This window comes from Macaca nemestrina, chromosome 13, assembly GCF_043159975.1.
Source record: "Macaca nemestrina isolate mMacNem1 chromosome 13, mMacNem.hap1, whole genome shotgun sequence".
NCBI lineage: Eukaryota > Metazoa > Chordata > Mammalia > Primates > Cercopithecidae > Macaca > Macaca nemestrina.
Window position 1 is genome coordinate 54,651,832 of NC_092137.1, and position 22,748 is coordinate 54,674,579.

Sequence of the window (22,748 nt, forward strand, 5' to 3'; positions counted from 1 at the left end):
GCTCTCAGTACTCTGCCTGTATTAAATCATCACCTCACAACAACCCTAGGTATTTTCCCCATTTCGTGGATGAAAAAAATTGAGGCTCAGAGAGGTTAGGTGGTTTGCCCAAGTGAACTACCTAGTAAGTGGTAGAGCCAGGTTTCAAACACTGACTGCTCCCAGGCCCTAAGCTCCTAATCACAGTGTGATGGTTAGGATAAGACCAGGTAAGCAGGTGGTGGTTAATACAATGCCTAACAAATGCATGGTCCCCTAGTGGAAGCTCAACTGATATTAGTTCCCTCTGCTTTCTGGTTTTCAACCCTCTCACCCCATATTTATTTACTCATCCACTCCTCACTCACCAAACACACACACACACAATGACACACTCACACACAGTCCAGTCTTTAACAGCAAAGTCCACACTCAGGTATCTAGGTCACTAGGTGTCAAATCTATACATATATTCTTCTTCCTGATAGGATTTCAGGTCACATACATAAAATGAGTCCTAGGACCAACCTCCGCTCTCCCCATCACTCTCCAAGGTGAATGTAAATACACACACGAACACTGACTCTGGATTCCAAACATATGCATATGCATAGCCTAGTATAAGGCAGTATTCAACTCCGCACTTTTCGTTTTCCGTTATCCAGGGAAATGCATGAGTTACCATGACAGATGCCAAAGACTTTTGGCTCTGGTAGTGGAAACTGGGAGGCAATGGTGAAATAAAGTAAGAAATTCCAGGGCCAGAAGGTGGATGCAAGTCAGCAACGGCTTTTCCCAGGAGCTTGCTCTTTTGGGGTAAGTGCTACACGTACAAGCCCCAACCCGCTGCATAAGCCACCCTATTCCGAACTCCGCTCAGGCTGCAACAGATGCACACACTGCAGGAAGCGTCATTTGCAGGAGATGAGTGTTCCCTTGCTCTATTTTAATCCTGGCAGCCCAGCCGGGGAAGGTTTTGTCAGAAATGGTGGAAAACAGTGACAACCAAGCTTTCTGGAGTAAAGGCTAGGCAACTCAGGAGCAACGAATCACGACTCGCACAGTATTTAATAATTCAAGGGAAAACAAGTATCCTTTCCGCAGGCCCGCACTTTTGCAGCCAGCTTGGGCAGCCGTGGTAGCGCCTGGGCCACGACCTTCCGGGCGCGGCGGAGACGCGAGCAGCGCTGCCCGGCGGCTCCGGAAACACCCCTTCCCCAATCCTCAAGGACCAAATCCGTCCTGATAAACACCCCTCCTGGCCCTACAGTGGGAAGGGCAAGTTCAAACGCAGGGCGTCAAGCCCACACGCCTAGAGACCCGGCCAGCCATACCCCGCCCTCTTCGCTGCGCAGTCGCGTATGGTGAGCAACAGTCCCCACCAACCCCGCTTACTGCGCCTGCGCACTTCAGGGGTGCCCCCACGCCCCTTTCCGAGGCCTAGCGCCTGTCGCTTAGCAACGCGCGAGTCATAGTCGCGGCGCTTTGCGCGCGCTTTTCCTGACAGGGCTGCGTCCTTGTTCTTCCCGGGAGGCTCCTCGCTGCCTGGTCCCGTAGAGGCCCATGGAGGGAAAGGAAGATAAGCATCAGTAAGTGCTGGGGTTTCGTGTCTTATTTCCCCTTCCAAAAACTATTTTCCTCCTTCAGGGGGAGGCCGGGGTCCAGCACGGACAGTCCAGGCCAAGCTCAGACAGTCCTCTTGCTTCTCTAATTTCCACTTGGCTGAGCGCTTACAACAATAATTTTTAAAACACACCGTTTTACTGAGCACATACTGTGTGTCAGGGACTTGACTTGCATTACTAGGTCTAAAATTCTTGAAGTCATCACAATTCTCACAATTATTAGCAGATTTTGTAGGCTTTACCTTTAAAATTATCCAGAATCTACCACTGTTCATCACTTTCAGTACTGTCCCCACCCAGTCCCAAGTACCAGCTTCTCTTGCCTGGATGCTGCAACAGCCCTCCAGTTGGTGGCTTTGCTTTTCCCTTTCCCTTTCCCCTCTGCAGCCTCCTCAACACAGCAGTCAGAGCGGTCCTTTTACAGCCCAGGTTAGATCGCTGTTCTCCATCCCACATCGTAGAGTAAAAGCCAAGGCTCCTCCAATGGCCTATGGAGTCTACACAACGCGCCCTTTCCCGTTTCTTGCCTCCCTCTGACAGGACTCTGCTACAGCAAACAGCCTTTTCTGCTATCATCTGCAGTGATAAAGACCAACATCAGCAGCACCTGGTTGTTAGGAATGCAAATTTTGGGGACTTCCCACCCCCGAGACACACTGAATCAGAAACTCTATGGCTAGGGCTCAATAATCTGGCTTCCACCAAGGCATCCAGGTGATTCTGATGTACCTTAAATTGAGACTATTAATCAAGGTAGTACATGCAGCTAGTCAGGAATGATGTGGAGCCAGTGATAACTTCTTCCAAAGTCTGTATTTTTGACCCTAGAACAATGGTTCTCACATTTGAACGTGCATAAGAATCAGCTAAACAGCTGGTTAAAACACGTTCCTGGGAACCAGCCCCAGAGATTTCTGAGTTTGTAGTACTCACTAAAAACAAGTAAACAAAAAACTAGGTACATAAAGGAAATGGGGCCCATAAATTTGTATTTCTAACAAGGTCACAATTGATGCCAGTGCTGCTATTCCAGTGCCCATACTTTTAGAAGCAGTGCGCTAAGGATGGTTACACTTCTGCTGGGAAGCTTTGGCAATTACAGTTCACTCTGGGAATGCTTTTCCCACAAATATCCACTTAGCTCTCTCCTCCCCTCCTTTTTCAATTGCCATCTTCACAGTGCAGCCTCCACCCTACCTAAAAATGCAAACCTACCTCCCACATACATGCACTCCCTTTTCCCATACCCTATTTTATTATTGTCCTTAGCACTTAACAGACTATGTAATTTACTTTCTCATCTGCCTTTCCCCCATTAGAATGTAAGCTCTATGAGGGCAGGAATTTTTGTTTTGTCACTGCTTTATTATCAGTGCCTCCAACAGCACCTGGCATGCAACTCAATAAATATCTGTTGAAACAATGAATTATTCAATGTTATTCTCCTATCTCTTACAATAGGTATTGTTCCTACCATGCAAATGAGACAAAGGCTCAGATATGGCAGAACTGGGCTTCCAGTCCCTGTCTGACTCACTTCAGAGCCCATCAGTGTTTTTATCTGTGCTTTTCTTCTGGCAAGAGATTGCTAGAATCATGTATTTCACGCTTACTTATCAACCCATAGGCATTCATACCACACGTGCTTAATCAAATGAATTTAACTATATAAGCAAATAGCCCCAGTCCTTTTCTTCAAGGACTTGATCACTACAAGAGTATATTGTTGGGTGATAACTATGAGAAACAGGTGGAACAAACTGATGCCAGAAGCCTACAATAAATTGACCTACAATAAATCTACCTTTAAATAAATAATTATATCTCTGGAAAGGTAATAGAAAAAGGTTGAGAAGTTTTTTGCACTTTACCAGTAATCAGTTTTTCCAAATCCTTTGCAGAAAGTAATTTTTGGGAAGAAGGAACTAGAATCCGAGGATTCTGAATGTTGCTTTTATGTGTACTGGAGGGGTGGTTGAGGGTATTCAAACAAAGCCAGAGTAAACAACTCCAGCAGATTCACCAGAAATATGTAAATATTATAATGGCAGTCCATTTACCTTGGATGAACAGGATGCTTTTCCTGATGTTGGGCACGTGATGAATTCAACAATCTACACCTTCATGGAACTTATTGACTAGTAAAGGATATTTGTAGTGCTTACTAAAAACAAGTAAACAAAAAACTAGGTACATAAAAAATTGTGGTGTAAATAAAAGAAATGAACAAAGTACTAAAATAGAGAATACATGTGGCAGGGGAAGGAAATCTAGGAAAAGCTGCTGAGGAGATGGTTTTAAGCTGAGCCCTAAATATCCTGAGCCAGCTGTGCTGGGAGCTGGGAAAGAGCTGTCCAGGCAGAGGGAAGAGCATGTGCAGGTGCCATAAGGGAAAGAGATTGATGTGTCCCTGGAACTGACAGAAGGCAGTCTGGTTGGAGGGTCTTGAGTGAGACTGAAGAGATTCACTGGGGCAACTCACACAGGACCTTAGGAGTACAATTAGGAGGCAGTATTTTATTGCAAATGAATGGAAAACTACTTCAGGGTTTTAATTGAAAAGTGACGTAGGCCAGGCACGGTGGCTCACGCCTGTAATCCCACCACTTAGGGAGGCCGAGGCTGGCAGATCACCTGAGGTCAGGAGTTCAAGACCACCCTGGCCAACATGGCGAAACCCTGTCTCTACTAAAAAAAATGCAAAAGTTAGTCAGGTGAGGTGGTGCACACCTGTAGTCCCAGCTACTCGGGAGGCTGAGGCAGGAGAATCACTTGAACCTGGGAGGCAGAGGTTGCCGTGAGCGGAAATAGTGCCACTCCTGCCTGGAACAGAGTAAGACTCCGTCTCAAAAAGGAAAAAAAGGAAAATGATGCGATAGGAGAGATGGACCTGGCATTCATTTGAAGGAAGGCAGGTGTTATACTTTAAGGGCTGTGTGTAAGGTGAAACAGTGCTACCTGCTTTCTCTGTGAATTTGGGGTTTCATTGACTCACTTGCTGTGGGATCACGGCTTTGATTTTAAAAGCTTCTATGTAAAAAGTATTCAAATTCATATATTTCATTCTTTATTTTTCAAGCAGGTGAATTTTTAAAATACTGCCTTTTATAATTTCAGTTTCTCCTTATTTGAAAGGAGAAAAATCTGATAAGCTGTTTCTTCTTGTACATTTTAAAAATATTTTATTTAAGTAATTTTCATATTTGTAGCAGTGTCCTTATTAGTGGCAAAAAATGAAGAGATTTATTTTGACTGCCATATAGTGTTCTTTTCTTGAAAAGATAATAATGGTGCTCCTTTGGTAGCTTTAAGTTTGCCAGACAAGCTTTTGAAAATTAACTGGTGTATTTCCTTGTCCAGATAGCTGTTTACTAGGTCAAGGGGGGAATAAAGCCATTCTCTTGGTAATAAAACTTTTAAAGAAGATGAGTTAAGTATATAGGATGTAACTTGTCCACACGCGTAAGTACTGCAAACATGATTTGGAAGCATAATCCAATCACTACTCTCTCTTTACTCCAAGCAAATGAGAGGTGGTGCACTGCACTGGTATATTATAATGAGTAATCATTATTAACACAAATCCCTTTATCGCTTATATGATTTAGAATTAGAAAATGGCCTCCTACATTTTAATAGCACAAACCCTTTTAACTATTAATACAGCCTAAATTGTCTTGACTGATGTTTGTAATATATTTAAATCTTATTTTATGTAATTTTCACTCAATATTTTAATGGTTACTTGGGTAAATGATTTACTATTTGTGTTTTTCAGACAGCATAAAATAGAGGATGCTGCTATAGCATATGTAACTGAAAATGAAGAAATTAAACCAAAAAAACCTGGAAAAAGCATGCAACATTCAAAACCACATGTCGGAAGAGGACGTATATATTATGCTAAATTCATTAACACAAATGCAAGAACATACAATGAACCAGTTCCCTACATAGATCCCAAAAAAGGGCCAGAAATACAGGTTGGACAGATGTTCATTGTATACAAATAGAGCTTTAGATTCAGACGCTGTTTTGCAGAATAATTTGGTCACACTATAAAGGATGAGACACATCTCAGAGTAGTACCTATCATAATGCAATAGTTAAAAGCAGTAACCTGGAACTATTTTGGCACATGACTTTTACATATAAACAATACAGATACAGGGAGGGAATCTAAGTATTGTTTCCCTAGATTGGCTCAGATTATCGCCACGAAGTAGTGCTTTGGGGTTACTAAAGAAATTTCAGGTATATATTGTATTTACAATATATATTCTAATATAAAAATGTCCCATGATACTCAGTAATTCACATACCTTCTGTAAAATAATAATCATTTATTGAAAGCATATGAAGTTCTAAGAATGAGCTAAGTGTTTTATATAAATTATATTCTTTAATCTCTACAACAATTTTTACAAAGTCTTATTGGAAATAGTTTACAGATAGCACATATTCCGATGAGGTTAATTAACATATCTGAGATTAAGTAATAAGCAAATGTCACAGTCATATTTCTGACCCAGGGCTATTGGTTTAGCCAAACCACACTTCATTGACTGTACCATGCTAAAAATATTCCCTTATCTTTTTTATAAAGTCAGGTTTGTTGCAGTATAATTTATTGTATTAGTTTCCTATTGCTCATCTTACAAATTTTCACAAACTTAAAAGATGGTTGAAAGCAGCACATATTTATTCTCTAGCTTAGAACTCCAAAATCCGTCTCACTGGCTGTTGCCAGGCCTAGTTCTTTCTGTAGGCTCTAAGGGTGTATCAGTTTCCTTGCCTTTCCCAGCTTCTAGTGGCTGCCCACGTTCCTTAGTTTATGGCACCTTTCTGTTCGAAGTCAGCAACACAGCATCTTCAAATCTTTCTCTGACCCACTCTCCTGACTCTGTCTTATAAGGACCCTTGTGATTAGATTGCATCCACCCAGATAATTCAGGATAATCTCCCCATCTCAAGATCCTTAATCACATCTGCAAAGTCCCTTTGCCATGCAAGATAGCATTCACAGATTTGGGGATTAAAACATGAACAATCTTTAGGGGCAGAGGGAGGGAACATTATTATACCTACCCTTACACAGTAAATTAGTTACCCTTGTAGTGTATAATTCTCTGAATTTTGGTAAAAGTGTAGTCGTGTTACTCCATCACAGTCAAGCCTGAATCATTTCCATCACCCTCAAAGGATCCCCTATGCCCTTTTGTGGTAATCCCCTTCCTGTACTCAAACAGCCACTGATCTGTTTTCCATAGTTTTGCCCTTTCCAGAAAGTCACGTTAATGGAATTATACAGTATGTAGCTTATTGAACCAGTCTTTCAGAATAAAGCACTTGGGATTTGTCCATGTTGCTGCAGCATGTCACTAGTTCATTCCATTTTGTTGCTGCAACACACTTGCCATGTGACTTTGGGCAAGTCATGCTAAGCTTCCATTTCCTAATTTATATAATAAGGATAGTAGTTGTCCCTCATGGGGCTTTTGTGAGAATTAAAATATTTTTGTCAGTTATTGTTCTAGACACTAGAGATACAGCAGTGAACAAAGTAAATGGGGAAAAACTCCTGTCCTTACATAGCTTACATTTTAGTGAGGGAAAAGATAAAACAAGTAAGCTGTATTCGAATGTTATATGGTAGTAAGGGCGGCATGCAAGGCAGGATAAGGAAGGCTGCAGGCAGAGCTGCAATTTTAAATTGGTGGTCAGAGAAGGCTTCACTGAGCGACATTTGAGTGAAGACCTGAGGGAGAGTGAGGGAGTAAGCATGTAGGAACCTGGCAGAAGAGCATTCATAATGCACAAAAGAAGCACTCACTAGACATTAGCTCTTAGTAGCAGCAGAATCCTAGTCTACTGCTCTTTGCAGTGATGGGGACTCATTTGCAGCTGAGAGCAGGATTCTATGAGAGAAGACCTAGTACAGTGCTGGGCCAGGCAAGTGTTCAACAGATGGGATTCAAAATATGTCACAGCAAAGGTAATAATTTCTCATGTAGGTTTTTTCCAGCATATTTGGAAAAGGAAATGTGTACCATCTAAATGGTCTCAGATCACTGTGCCAATGTCCGCCTCCTCCTACTCCACTTCTTTCCTCATCTCTCTGTGTGTTAGGTATAGTGATTTAACATTTAGATGGAGATTGCTTTTTGTGAGCTCTCTTCATACTGATAACATCTGTTCTTGTCATAGACAGCACACCATGGTGTGAATGTGAGATCTTCTTGGGGCAGGAATTCCTGTGGTTAAATGTACTTTAATGTCATGAACTAAACCCTTTTAAGAGCCATATTGAGAGTACTTCATTTTGTACACTTGCTTATGCTCTCGTACCAATTATTTCAGATTTTAAAGAAATCAATTGTTATTGTTAGACCAGACCTACACCAGGGAAATTAATTTGGTACCAAAATCCAGATTAGTGAAGTTCTTACATTTCTTGTAAAGGCTCATGAATGACTCTGAGCTCTAGTTCAGGGTTGAATTTAAAACTGTTCACTGAACTCATCCTTACATTGGCAGTACTAAGAAAAAGAAGCTGGTTTGAGAATAGAAATATGAAACATAAAAGTTTAAAAACTTAATCCCAACTAATTTTCTCTTACTTCTTACTCTATTGGTATGTTGGAAAAAAAATGAACAAAGGTGTTAAGAGCTACTATCCGCAAGACTAGGTGACAGAGCAGTAGTAGAATCATTATTAGTGCTGAACCTTTAGGAGATGGTGAAAGTGAGTTTGAGATGAAGAGCTCAAAGGGAAGCTGTCAGTGAATACTAATGAGGAGAGTTACAGAGAAAGACTGAAGATATCACTGAGTTACAAGCATGTCTGATTTGGGTGTGGCAGGAAGGGAAAGTTTATATTTTAAAAACATAGCCTGGGCAACATGGTGAGACTGCATTTATACAAAAAAAAATTTTTTTAAATAGCTGGGTGTAATGGTGTATGCCTGTGGTCCCAGCTACTTGAGAGGCTGAGGCAGGAAGATTGCTTCCACCTGGGAGGTCAAGGCTGCAGTGAGCTGTGTTCACGCCATTGCACTCCAGCCTGAGTGACCAAGTGAGACCCTGTCTCAAAAAGAAAGAAAATAGGCTGGGCACAGTGGCTCACACCTGTGATCCCAACACTTTGGAAGGCCAACGCAGGAGGATAACTTGTGCCCAGGGGTTTGAAATCTGCCTGGGCAACATAGTGAGACCCATCTCTACAAAAATAAATAAATAAATAGCCAGGTGTGGTAGCAAGCCTCCGTAGTCCCCGCTACTTAGGAGGCTGAGGCAGGAGGATGGCTTGAGCTCAGGAGTTCAAGGCTGCAGTGAGCAATGATCGTGCCACTGCACTCCAGCCTGAGCAACAAAGCAAGACCCTATCTCTAAAAACAAATTTTAAAATAATAAAATAAAAAACAAAAACAACAATGAACCTTAAATCTACTCATTTCTAAGTATCCAAGGATTAATAAAGAACATATATTTCACATATTTGTAAACTGTTCCTTTAGGATGACAGGTTTCTTTTTAAAGGTCAGCTTGGTTAAGAAAAAAACTGGTTGACGGTAATGCTGTCTTTATAAGAGTAAAGAATATAAACTTGCCTAAATATTTTAAATGACACCTGTTGTTTTATGTGTTTTGCTAAGAGACTATCTTTAGGATGCAACACGAGATTGGTTGGTTTTTTTTTTTTTTTTTTTTGAGACGGAGTCTCGCTGTGTCGCCCAGGCTGGAGTACAGTGGCCGGATCTCAGCTCACCGCAAGCCCCACCTCCCGGGTTTACGCCATTCTCCTGCCTCAGCCTCCCGAGTAGCTGGGACTACAGGCGCCCGCCACCTCGCCCGGCTAGTTTTTTGTATTTTTTAGTAGAGACGGGGTTTCACCGTGTTAGCCAGGATGGTCTCGATCTCCTGACCTCGTGATCCGCCCGTCTCGGCCTCCCAAAGTGCTGGGATTACAGGCTTGAGCCACCGCGCCCGGCCTGAGATTGGTTGGTTTTATTTATTTACAAGATTTTTAAGATTTCGTACATTTCTACCTAGGAACATAAAATTGGGGATGCTAGAAAAAGAAAGAAGTTGTTTTAGCTCAGTCACTTCCAAAGAAAACTAGTTTGATTGTCTTGTATTTTTGGCTGGGTGCGGTGGCTCATGCCTGCTATCCCAGCACTTTGGGAGGCCGAGGTGGGCGGATCACGAGGTCAGGAGTTCGAGAGCAGCCTGGCTGGCATGGTGAAACCCCATCTCTACTAAAAATACAAAAAAATCAGCTGGGCATGGTGGTGCATGCCTGTAGTCCCAGCTATTTGTGAGGCTGAGGCAGGAGAATTGCTTGAACCTGGCAGGCAGAGGTTGCAGTGAGCCAAGATCATGCCACTGGACTCCAGCCGGGGCAACAGAACGAGATTCCGTCTCAAGAAAAAAATAAAATAAAATAAAATAAAAATGTTTTTAAATATTGGTACTTTAAAAGAGATTATACTAGGTTGGTATTTTCAAAAGTTTATTTTTCAGAGCACTGACCCTTGTCTACATGCTTGACAAAATAAATTTGCAAAGTCAAATACGTTTTGGAAAAGCTGTATTTTTATAAACCTTTCTCAGAGCTTCACAATTCACATTGGTGTATAAAGGTTCTGAGAAATCTTGTGATAAACTTATTTAACTTTGTTTTTCTCACTATTTCCCAAAGTTACTTAACTGTGGACACCTCTTTTGTATAACACCTATTTATATGCTGGAGAACTAGTGTTCCACAGAACACAATTTTCGAATTTTTTTATGGGGGGGTACATCATGAACTGCTTAAAAACTTTTTTTTAAGCACTCATAACATCTATAGCAAAATAGAGGTGAATTTAGGTACAGTGTAACCAATGTGACCTTAGCTGCCCTAGTGTCTGTGATAGTACTTCAATTTTTTAAAGCCACTGAGCTCTACCAACAAAATGTGATTGTTTATGTGTAGGTTTTGTCAAAAGCCCACATTTCCTTGGGAATCCACAAAGTATGATTTTATGTTCCACAGATGACCACCACCAGCCATCTTGGCTAGGCCACTGTGGCTGTGGAGCTTGGCTTATGACCTCTTACTTTCGCTTAACTGGTTTCTCTAAGATACTTCACTTGCTTTTACTACTTCTCCTCTGAGGATTCTCCCTTAATTTCCCAAAGAATGGAAAATAGGTAATCTTTACTAGAACATCTCTGAAAGCTTAGGGGTACTAGGAGTATAACATAGAGACTGCCTTGCACTGGCTTCCAAATGTGACTAAGGGACCCACAGTGCAACAGCTACTGGCCTTCCCAGAGCTGCGGGTTAGAAGAAGCCCCGTCATCAGGAATCTCCAGGCACCTCCTGACCATGGAGCCCAGTGACTATCATCCTGGGGCAGGAAAGAAGACAGGCCTTAGACTGGGAGGGATAACTCCTCTCTGGGTCCAAAGTTTGAGTTAAGCAAAATCCCCTCAACAATCTGCAAGATATGGTCTGTTGCTCAGCGCCTAGACAGAGCCATCACGCTAGGTAACTTCCCAGCTTATTTTGTCATAAGTAACTGTGTTAACCCCCCACAATCCAATATAAGTGATGGTACACAGAGCAGTAAATTTTGTGTTAGTCTTTCCTTTCAGTATGAGATAAAGATAAAAACGAGCCTCCATCTATCTCTTTCCTTAATCTCATAATCTTTTATGAGTAAATGCTTGGACCAAAAAGGCACGCACATGTTACATGGGCACGTACGCACTCTTACTCTTCCAGGAACAAACCCAACTTTTTAGGCATAAGGAAGACTATCCAGAAACATGAAAGATAACCTTTTTTTTGGACTGTAAGATTTCACTCAGCTAAAGTGAAGATGCATCCAATTTATAACACTCATCAGAACACTTTCACAAACTGCAGAGTCTTAAAGTCACCAGTCACATTTTAGCAAAAACTGTTCTCTATTTCCTTTATATTTGTGAAACAAAGACCATTTTGGCAAAATTCTCAGTTTAAAAGAAGTTTGCTCAAAAGATGAAATTATCTCTCTGCCTTAAGGGTAACTTTGCATTACACTTTTAAGAAAAAATTATAGCCAGGCATGGTGGCTTATGTCTATAGTCCCTGCTACTCAGGAGGCTAAGGTGGGAGGATCACCAGAGTCCGGGAGTTTGAGGCTGCAGTGAGTTGTAATCGCACCACTACACTCCAGCTTGGGTGATGGAGGGAGACCCTGTCTCAAAAAAATAATAACAACAAATAATAATAATTAAAGCCCATCAGCCATTTCCTAGTGGTTTGCTCCTCCCAGAGTCATTTTTCCAGTAACTTGAATATTAGCAAAATAAGTTTTTGATCAACAAAAGTAGATGATATAAAGTGTTTGTGCATGCTTTACAATCTTATCATAGAAGAACTTTCTCAGGATACTTGCTGCTATGGTTTGAATGTTTGTCCCCTCCAAACTCATGTTGAAATGTAATTTCCATTGTAACTGTATTAAGAGGTGGGACTCTTTAAGAGGCGATTAGGTCATGAAAGTTCCACCCTCACAAGTGAAATGAATGCCATGATAAAAGGGCAAGTTTGGTCCCCTCTTGCCCTCTTTTTGCCCTTCTGCCTTCCACAATGTGAGGATGCAGTGTTCAAGGTGCCATCCTAGAATCATAATAACCAAACCTGCCAGTGGCTTGATGTTAGACTTCCTAGCCTCCAGAACTGTGAGCCAGTAAATTTCTGATCCTTGTAAATTACCCAGTCTAAGGTATTCTGTTATAGCAGCACAAAACAGACTAAGACATGCACTTTGAGCCTCTATTTTCACTTCTTCAATAATTTAATGTGGTTTGTGCTTACCTGGTTTTGCATTCCACAGCCGGTTTGATACAGCAGTGCAGCACAGAAATTAGAGGTGTGCACAAAGAGTTGGGGGTTTGAATTGTGGCAGTGCAGCAGTCTGCTAGTGATATACCTTGGGGAAGTTACTTAATCTCCTGGCAGTTTTCTCATCTGTAAAGTGGGTGTGCCTGCCTCATAGAATTGTGATGAGCATTAGACAAGACCTATAAATCCTAGACCTTGGGGCATAATAAGCACTATTATAACTGTGAAGTGGAGTGGAGAAGAGCTGCCAGAAGCAGGCGCTCTGACAACAGTAGGATGTGACTATTTTCAGCCAGATAGTGAGAAGACACCATCTGTTTAGTAATCTGTTCTAGAATTTTCCTAGGATCTACATCAAGTAGTCTTGATTTTTAAAATTCACCTTTTAGCCCATTCTGAAAAATGAAGCATTAGCCAATCTATTCTCCAAAATGCACTAGTTCCTAAATTTCTGTGATCTCTGCAGAAATTCCCCTAGTTACAATTACCAGTTATTCCATTACTCCTGCTTACAATTTGTCATTGGCCAAAAAACTGGCACTCTTATAAACTGACAAAGTGAAGTCCAACTCTCTCATCAGCTCTTCAGGGCTTAGTTCTTTGGTACATGTTCATCCCATCTTTTACAAGTTAACCATAATTTTCCTTAACAACCTCAAGTTGAGTCGTTCTGGCTTTCCTGAACAAGATTCTTCTCTCCAAATGGTTAGCTGGAACACAAAAGATAACCTTTTTGGGGGCTGTAGGATTTCACTCAGCTATGAACAATTTTTCTAGAAAACCTTATTTTTGCTGCCTTTGACAATTGTATAAATTATAAATTTATACAACTGTACAAATTTATAAATTTCTTCCAAGTTTCTTGACAATCTTCTGACAAGCTGACTCCATTAATTATTTTTTAAATCGAATGTTGTATATGTCTTTTATACGTGCCTGTCTTTTTAGAAACTAAGCTCATTTGAGAGCTGACTCCCTATGCAGCCACACAGGCTTTTTTTTTTTTTTTTTTTTTTTTTTTTTAAAGAAACATCTCCCTTTTTGCATCAATGTAGCCCCAATTGTGTTGTCAGAATTTTACCTATTAGAATTGCATATTCATCCCCCTTGAATCATAGTTTAGAAGTCTTTGGCTATGGAATCATAGTTGATTTTTTAAAAGGCAGACTTGCTTCCTTATAGCCCATGGTAGGTGTTTGATTATACCGAAAGTTACTTTCATACCCTAATTGTATTCCGGGAACTCCTAAGTGTCATGGGTTTCTCAAGGGTTTTCTTACTACCACCTAACAACCAGTTTTAAAGTTTTGGTCAGAATTAAGTTGACTAATAGTTCCCCTCTGTACTCTCTGAACTTCCAAGAAATCAAATTGTCATACAGGCTAATGAAGAATCTTTCAGTTTTCCCTTTCTTGTATACTTAGGTTTTAGTACTAAAATTCAGTAACATTGGAGAGATTTCCCCTTAAAACAAAGTTTATCAAACTGAGTCATTAGTGAACCATAAATCATTGAGTTGCAGTCAGCAATGTGAAATGAAATAGGAAAGCAATAAAATAGAAGAGAAAAATAGCTGAGCACACTGCATATATTAAGAATAAGTATTTTGTGAAACTTTTGTTTCAGTTTTATGTATGTGTAGCATTGTGCGCTCTTGTATGACATAAAATGTATTTCATGGTACAGGTTAGGGACTAAAAACTCTAAAAACCACCATTTTTAGATGATAATACATTATTTGTATTGTCATAATGAAAAGTTTAGAACATAATTTTTTAGAATATTTAAATATATACATACATGTGTACATATATAACAAAATTGTAGTACAAAACAAATACAGCTATTTTGTTGACTTTTACCATTTTATTTGTTGATGGAAGGTAGCTTAAGAATTTAGCAGCTGTATTTTAGCTAAAAATACGTGACAACTCATTTTTCAGTGCCTTCAAAGAAATACATTTTTTTGTGAAAAGATATTTCTAGATTTCAGAATTCCACATTAGTACCAGGATATCCACTAACTTGTTAAAGTGAATTACTGAATATCCATAGACATCAAGCAATAAATGAAAATGCCCTACAGTATCCAATATTGTGTTTCCAATTATTTTCTATGAAGGGTGACTGGTGGTCACATGGTAAAGCACTGGAACCTGTCTTCCTACCACCTTATGACTCTAAGAGTACCCAGAGGAGTGACTTCCAAAAACCAGCATGTCCACTGGTTTTGCCAGTCAAACACAGCAAGATGCAAAAGCCTTCTTGTGGAATAGGTAAGGTTTTGCAGTGGCAAAAACCTTTTTTGTTATCTCAAATTATTGCTGTCAAAACTAAGATGTATTAGATGTCCTGACACCTCTTGAAAAAGTTACTTCTTTACAGAAGTTGAAAATATACACACAGCAAGTGCAGCCCTTGGGAAGTTTGTTATTTCTTCCTAGTGGACAGTTCCGTCTCCAAATAGTTAATGTGACAGAATGAAAATTGTACTGATCATTAATAACATCAGCCTCAAAGTCAGAAACTTAGTAGCATTCTGCTGGTTGTTGCCACCACATTTTAATAGTTATAACTATTGTCACTTCAAAGAAGGTAGTTGATGAAGGGGGCTATTAGATAATCTGTAACGGTGACCTGTCATTTAGAAATAAAGTTTCCACTTCTGGTTCAGGATAGTAGACTGAGCACACATACCTAAGTTCCCTGCCTTCCAAGACCCTATTACTATAAATAGTAACAAAGCAATAAACTCCTAAGGGTGAAGATAATAGAAGGAAGAACTTCCTGGAATGTAGAAAAGACTAGAAGCCTACTGACAGATAAAAGAGAATAAAGAAGCAATAGCTAGAAGGAGATGCGCAAAGAAGAGACAATCTGCCTGGCCAAAGCCCTGACTGAGCTACATGCCGAGCCAGCAGGCATAGTGGAAAGCAAAAATGAAAAGCGAGTAGGAGACAGAGAGTTACTTCAAAGCCTGTCCCTTAAATAAAGGCTCCAGTCATGAGCACTCCATCCTATCCCAATATTAAGACTACTAGAGCGCAGCATCTTAGCCAGATGTCAACTACCACACCAGTTATTTCAGTAAATCAAGCTGATCCCCCATCCCCTTCTTATGAATGGACAACCAAAGATTAGAATTATGCCAATTAAAAAAAAAGATTTGGAGGATAAAGGCAGGGAAATATCACAGAGCATGAAACAACAAAACAGAGGCTTCGAAAATGAGAAGGAAAGCAAAACAGAGGATCTGTTTGGGAAATCCAACTTTTCTGGAGCTCCAGAAGATAGAGGAGTAAAAATGAAGGTAGATAATTAGCAAAACATAACATTTCTTGAGCACATACTATTTGCCAGGCGCTTTATGGAGCTTTCTGAATAGTAACTCATTTAATTCCCACATGAACTCTATGCAACATAATAGTGTAGTAATACTGTTAATATTCTTATTTTTCAGATAAGAAAGTGTAGGGAGGCAAAATTTTACCTCTACCCTCTTAGTGTTTTTGGCTGGGCTTGAGAATTAAATTGACACAAAGATCAACAGGAGAAAAGCATACAAATTTATTTAATACAAGTTTTACATAGCAGGGGAGCCTTCGTAAGGAAATGAAGACCCAAAGACACAGAAACAACACATATACTAAATTGGACAAAGAGTAGAAAATTATAAAAATGGGACAAGGCAAAGGACTTTGGGCTAGGGTAATTGGGTAGAGAAGTGACTAGGAAGATAAGCGTGAGTTGAACAGGTTTATTTGTCTAGATTTCCCCTCACCTCAAATTCCTGTGCTTGATGATGAGAATGATGCTTTCCTTCTGGTGTAGGAGGATATCTTTTACACAGGAATTTTATCTCCTGCTTTTGGGAAAGAGAAGGAAGGTCAGACTGTTTTTCTTGCATCTGCTGTTTTTCAAGTGCCTTTAACTCAATACAGTCAATATGCCAGAGTGGCATTTTAGAGTGGCATGTTCTGAACTCCTTTGGAAGCAAGCATGGAGTTGAAATAACGTGCCCAAGGCTACACAGTGAGTAATTGGCACTTGCACCCAGCTAACCTGACTCCAGTACATATACTTTTAACCAGTACTGTACAGTACTCTACACAACCTCTAAAATAGTAAGAAAGTTTCCCTACATAAAATGCATTAAAAGGGTCTACCGAGTGCTTCTAAGTATGAAGGGGTAAAAGATGCATATCATTACAAAATTGCAACAGAAGATTCTAAAAGTTTCCATAAAGGGACAGAAAAATAAGCCACCATCTAAGAAGTAAGTATCAACATGGAATCAGGCAGCACTGATGCAAGAGTACAATGGAGTTAATATCTTCAAAGTTCTCAGGGGAAATACTTTTTGACCTAGAAAAGGGAATTTATTTGGCATGGATACTAAACCATTTTTTTTCAAGTGGCACTGGGCATTACACCCACTGAGAAGGACATGAAGTCCTGGCACGACATGAAGTCCTGGCACAACCTTTGACCCTTAAATGAACAAGATGTATGTAATTATGTAATACTATGCATGCTGTTTAGTAGTTTTCAACTTTTAGGCTAAATCTATAGACACAAGTTTAAATATGGTTACAGAACAGAATGTATCTTAGCATCTTTAATAAGAAAAGTCAGTGCACAACGATAGAAGATGAGAAGTAGAAGAGAAGAAGGGTGCTAACATCATTATTTGAGATATAGGTAATCAAGAGATACTATCCAGTGGGGGTGAAACAAGGAATAGATGTTTAAGGTGAAAGGTCAAAGGAACCAGTCTAAAAACCAAATTTCTCTAACCCTGGCTTCTTTACTGAGCTTCAAGTTCAGATATCCAAACACCTACTTAACATCTCCTCTTGGATAGCTAGTCACCTTCTCAAACTTGATATGGCTGGAATAGAATGCTTCATGTCTCCCATCCAAACTTACCCCCACGAGTCTTCTCCATCTCAGTGAATGCCACCTCCACTCTCCCACCAGGTGCTCACGTTTTGATAAGCTAGAAGGCATTCTAAAACTCTCTCCTTTTGCTCCCTGCCCCTACATTCAATCCACCAGCAAATCGTGACACCTCTATCTCCAAAACAGACCCCAAATCTACTCCTTTCCATCTTCACTGTAAGCAATGCAGTATAGCCGCTATTACCCTGCTTGCTTTCTTCCTCCTCTTTGTTTTCTGCAGCATTGTCAAAGGATCTTTAAAAAAAAAAAAAATGATATTCTCCTCCTTTAGATTCTCCAGTTACTTCTGTTCACAGAATAAATTTCAAATTCCTCGGTATGGCCTACACGGCCCTTTTTGATCTGTCAAATTTACCTGCATTATCTTCTATTGCTCATGTGAGGATTTAGAGGCACAGAATATAACTCAGACCAAGGAGGTAGAGACACTCTCTGAAAGTCAAGCTTGTTTCCAAACCAGATTTATGTCTATGTACTTGTTACTATATTTCCATATTCTAATTACATATTCTTGTGAATTAAAATCTGAGTAAGAAAACAGTTGTTTCTATAAAACATTCAAAGTTGAATGTGCAGACTTGATAAAAGGTCAATTGCTAACTTTAAAAAATGCTAATTAGGTATAGGCAAAATAACAAAGAGGAGTTGGACTGAATTTTTTAAATCTTGAAGGATTCTGCATTCATTTTGCTTGAAATGTGTCTTTACGTTTCATTCTATGTCAAAGAAATAGAAACTGGAAGTGATGCATTAGAAGCATGGTTTGCACAAGAAACACAAAGTGGAATTCCAATCAGTGGACACCTCCTCAAAGACAATGGCTTGGCATGCCAATAAAAATTTGATGAACTGGTTAAAATATGTATCTACATATGGCATATGATTTTTTTTTTTTTTTAGTAGAGACGGGGTTTCACCGTGTTAGCCAGGATGGTCTCGGTCTCCTGACCTCATGATCCACCCGTCTCGGCCTCCCAAAGTGCTGGGATTACAGGCTTGAGCCACCGCGCCCGGCCGGCATATGATTTTTTGCTTTAACTTTCTTTGGTAGCCAACCAGTCCTTTGCATATAAGGAGCAGTTATGGTACTTTCCTACTCAAATTGAAGGGATGTAGAAGAGTGGTGAAAGATGATACTGGAGAGATGGGCTTTGTTCTGGGTTCATAAGGCAGGGCTCAGTCATTTCATAAGGGATCCCCCAAAATCAGGGTCTGTAGATCTACTTAATTTGCCCAGAGAGAAATCCTCCAAATCTCTGCCTAGGATGGAGGACAGAAGATCCAGGAGTCCCTTAAAAGCAGTCCTCTGCAACATCACCTTGTCCCCCTGTCCCACGCTCCCTGCCTCAGAGGCATCTGAGGCCTCCCGATTCCGGGGCACTCCTAGAATGCTGTGGCATGAATTGGCTTAATTTTTACCCCACCCTCTTCCCCATAGCACTTAACTTCCAGTTTTCTGTAGTTTACTTGAGTCTATTGCTACTTATCCATCTGTTTTCCAGCTTCCAAATTTGTTAACATCTTCACTCCCATTTAGTTTTTTCCTTACGAATGTAAGCCCTCTTAAATTTCTGTAGTGTGATTGTACTGGAGCTTGGGGAAGGCATGGGGGAAATGCTTGTTGAATTTGCCATGTTTAACTGGAAATCATGGCAACTTGATTTCTATCAACACTCCTTTTATAATATTGGTTCAGTATTAAACTTAGTACTGTGTGAACCTGAACCCATTAAATTTAATCATCCTGTTTTGCTCAATTTATGAAGTGAGAATAATTCCTACTTTGCAGGATTGTTGTGAGAAACAACAATGTAAAGTGCCTAACACAGTGTTTGCTACATAGTAGACAATAAATGGTAACTGCTTCTATTATCAATAATTGCATTGTACTACGTTGTGCGTTGAGTTGAAATTTAGCTTGAGAATCTGGCATGGTTCTCTCTCTGTTCTTTTATTGGTATTTCTTTTTCTCTCTCTGTTCTTTTGTTGGCATTTCTCATTGCCAAGTTAATTATTGTATCCTAGCGTCTAGAACAATGCCCAGATTCAATAAATATTAGCTAAATGATAATTATACATTCTTCAATAAAGTCATAATGTAAAGTAACGTATACTACATAATATAGGCCTGCAATTTATTCATATTTTAGGTATTTGGATATTAGATGAAAATGATTTTTAAAAAAGAAAATGTTTTAATGTGACATTTAAAAATAATCTATATGTGCCAGATTTTTAACTATAAGCATATGAACATAGAAAAATGTGCATATAAACATGCACTAATACCAATTAAAAGTCATCTCATAGGCATTCTGTTCCATCAGCCCACTTAATTACGCCTGGACTTTGGCATTTCAGCAATGTTATCTTGTGCCGATAATTCAAAGCGCCCTTTATGTCTTCTACCACACACAATTTCCTGGCTGCCATCCACAGTCAGTTAACAAATGGCTATGCTCCATCATATTTGAGCGCCTGTAAGAGTAAGTGTTCACATTTGGTTTTATATAATAAAACTTTATAAATTGGAAAGCCTAATCTAATTTGTGAATGGGGTATTTCGTACCTAAATAAAACCTTGCTGATTATCAACAACTTGATATTTCAATGTTCTTTTGAATTGCAAATTCACATATAGTGGTAAAATTCATTTTCTAAAATAGGTTTTAGTTTGTGTTGCTTCTTTTGCACCAAAATGTAACATAACGATTTTTTTGCTACAGTTATGCTGGTTTTTTCTTTTTACTGTATTTTGAAAATCTATACTATTATTTTTATATTAATAGTCTTTTTATATAAGATCAGAATACTGAGAAGAGTGGGATTTAAGAGGAAAATATTACTGATGAATGATCTTTAAGCAGACACAAAGAGTTAAGAAAAGAACATTTCTCAAAGTAAAACTGTTAAGTTCTCACCAATATAAGAAGCAAATTGTATGTTTGAATAAATCCTGGCTTTGTTGATAAAATATAAATGGTTAGATAGCAACTTGTTTAGAAAATTCTAATTTTAATTAGATCAAGTTTCCAAGAAACAGAGAGTGGATTTCAAACATTCTTCATGGACTTTGCCTTATTTTTTGCAGTTCTCATCTAACAAGGCTTCTTTCAAGTAATTACTTTGGCTACAATTTGAATTCTTAAGTAGAGTAACCACTAAGCATCTGAATATCTTCTCTGATGTTTTCATGTTTAGATACTCCTCACTATTGTGGGCTTCTGTAAAAGTCTCATATGCTTTTATTTTTTATATATTTTTTTTTTTTTGAGACGGAGTCTCGCTCTGTCGCCCAGGCTGGAGTGCAGTGGCCGGATCTCAGCTCACTGCAAGCTCCGCCTCCCGGATTTACGCCGTTCTCCTGCCTCAGCCTCCCGAGTAGCTGGGACTACAGGCGCCCGCCACCTCGCCCGGCTAGTTTTTTTGTATTTTTAGTAGAGACGGGGTTTCACCATGTTAGCCAGGATGGTCTCGATCTCCTGACCTTGTGATCCGCCCGTCTCGGCCTCCCAAAGTGCTGGGATTACAGGCTTGAGCCACCGCGCCCGGCCTTCATATGCTTTTATAAATGAACATAGTCGTTATGTCTAATTTTAATAGGTGTAATGTCTGAATAAGGAATTTCCCTCTATAACTCAGATTACTTTCTCCCCCATTTATTTCCATGAAGAAAAAAATTTTTTTTGAGACAGAGTCTCTCTCTGTAGCCCAGGCTGGAGTGCAAGTGGCGTGATGTCGGCTCACTGCAACCTCTGCCTCCCAGGTTCAAGTGATTCTCCTGCCTCAGTCCCCCAAGTAGCTGGGATTACAGGCACCCACCACCATGCCCAGCTAATTTTTTAAAAATATTTTTTAGTAGAGATGGGGTTTCACCAAGTTGGCCAGGCTGCTCTTAAACTCCTGACCTCAGGTGATCCACCTATCTCGGCCTCCCAAAGTGCTGGGATTACAGGCGTGAGCCACTGTGCCCAGCCAAAGAATTACTTTTAAAGTTATTATTTGTGAGATTGTGAGAGGTTTTAGATTACTATTTAAAAGATTCATTTTAATTGATTTAACTGACTTCCTTCTGAAATATTGGTTTTAGTTATTTGCGTAACAAGCCACCTCAAATTTAATTGCTTAAAACAACAATCATGTTACTAGCTTAATGTTCTGCAATCTTGGCTGAGTTCAGCTGGGTAGTTCTTGGTTTGGTCTTGGTAATGGTCACTTGTGTGGCTGCATTCACTTGGCAGATGGACTGAGGACTGGACTCAGCTGGGATGCAGGAATGACTGGGCCTCTCCTTCTCCATGTGGTCACTCCACGTGGTTTCTCCAGCAGGGTAGCTGGACTTCTTACTCCCAAGAATGCAAAAGCAGAAGCTGTAAGGCTTTCTTAAAGTTTATGGCTAGTATTGGCATAGTGTTACCTCTGTCATATCCTGTTCGTTAAAGCTAATCATAAGACCAGCCCACATTTATGGGGAGGGGACTATACAAGGACTTGAATACTGGAAGGCCTGATTCACTGGGGCCAGCAACTTAACAGCCTACCACAATACCCTTAAACAGTTATTTAAATGAGAGTTTAGGAGTAGCCAACTCTTCACCTTTCATTGTCTGAAAATGTCTTTAAGTTACCCACACTCTTTAATGAATGAAAGCATAGCTAAATGTAGAATTCTGGGTTCACAATTAATTACCCTTTACACTTTGAAGATATTGTTCCATTGTCTCCTGGATTTTATTGTTATGTCAAGTCTGCAGGCAGTTCAAATTCTTTGAGGGTCATCTGTTTCAGTGTAAGATTTTTAATTTCAAAGAGAGCCTTTCTATATAAAAAGGTATTCATAGTTACTTATGATTTAAATATTCCAGTTTGAACATTATAAATTTTAAAAATGTTTCCTTAAGTCTTTTAAGTATTGTTTCCTTAAGTCTTTAAGTATTGTAAAAATAAGAATAGCATCTTTCACTTGTTTGACATTTAACTCAAGTTGAACAAATGAAATATATCTTAACAATGACTCATTTACGAAACATAGTCAATTAATTTCTGTTAGCATTTTAAATTGCAAGTTTGTTGATTTAATCATGTTCTGTTTTCCAGAAGTACCATTCAAGCAGCAATCCATTATTGGGTATATACCCAAAGGAATATAAAGACACATGCATGCATATGTGTTCATTGCAGCACTGCTCAGAATAGCAAAGACATGGAATCAACCTAAATGCCCATCAACTGTAGACTGCATAAATAAAATGTGGCACATGTACACCATGGAATACTATGCAGCCATATAAAGGAAGGAGATC

The 22,748-nt window shown here is 39.7% G+C and overlaps 1 protein-coding gene across 2 annotated transcripts in view; it reads left to right on the forward strand.

Moving 5' to 3' along the window:
- Positions 1-1,429: 1,429 nt before the first annotated feature.
- The window catches only part of CIMIP6 (ciliary microtubule inner protein 6), a 31,052-nt gene continuing 9,733 nt past the window's right edge, over positions 1,430-22,748 (forward strand). Inside the window, exons 1-3 of one of the 2 annotated variants that reach the window (XM_011713232.2) lie at positions 1,430-1,568; positions 5,383-5,587; positions 14,606-14,759. In XM_011713232.2, coding sequence (XP_011711534.2) covers positions 1,543-1,568; positions 5,383-5,587; positions 14,606-14,759 — 385 coding nt within the window. In that variant the 5' untranslated portion in view covers positions 1,430-1,542. The remainder of the gene's footprint in view (positions 1,569-5,382; positions 5,588-14,605; positions 14,760-22,748) is intronic. The other variant, XM_071076690.1, reaches the window with a different exon arrangement.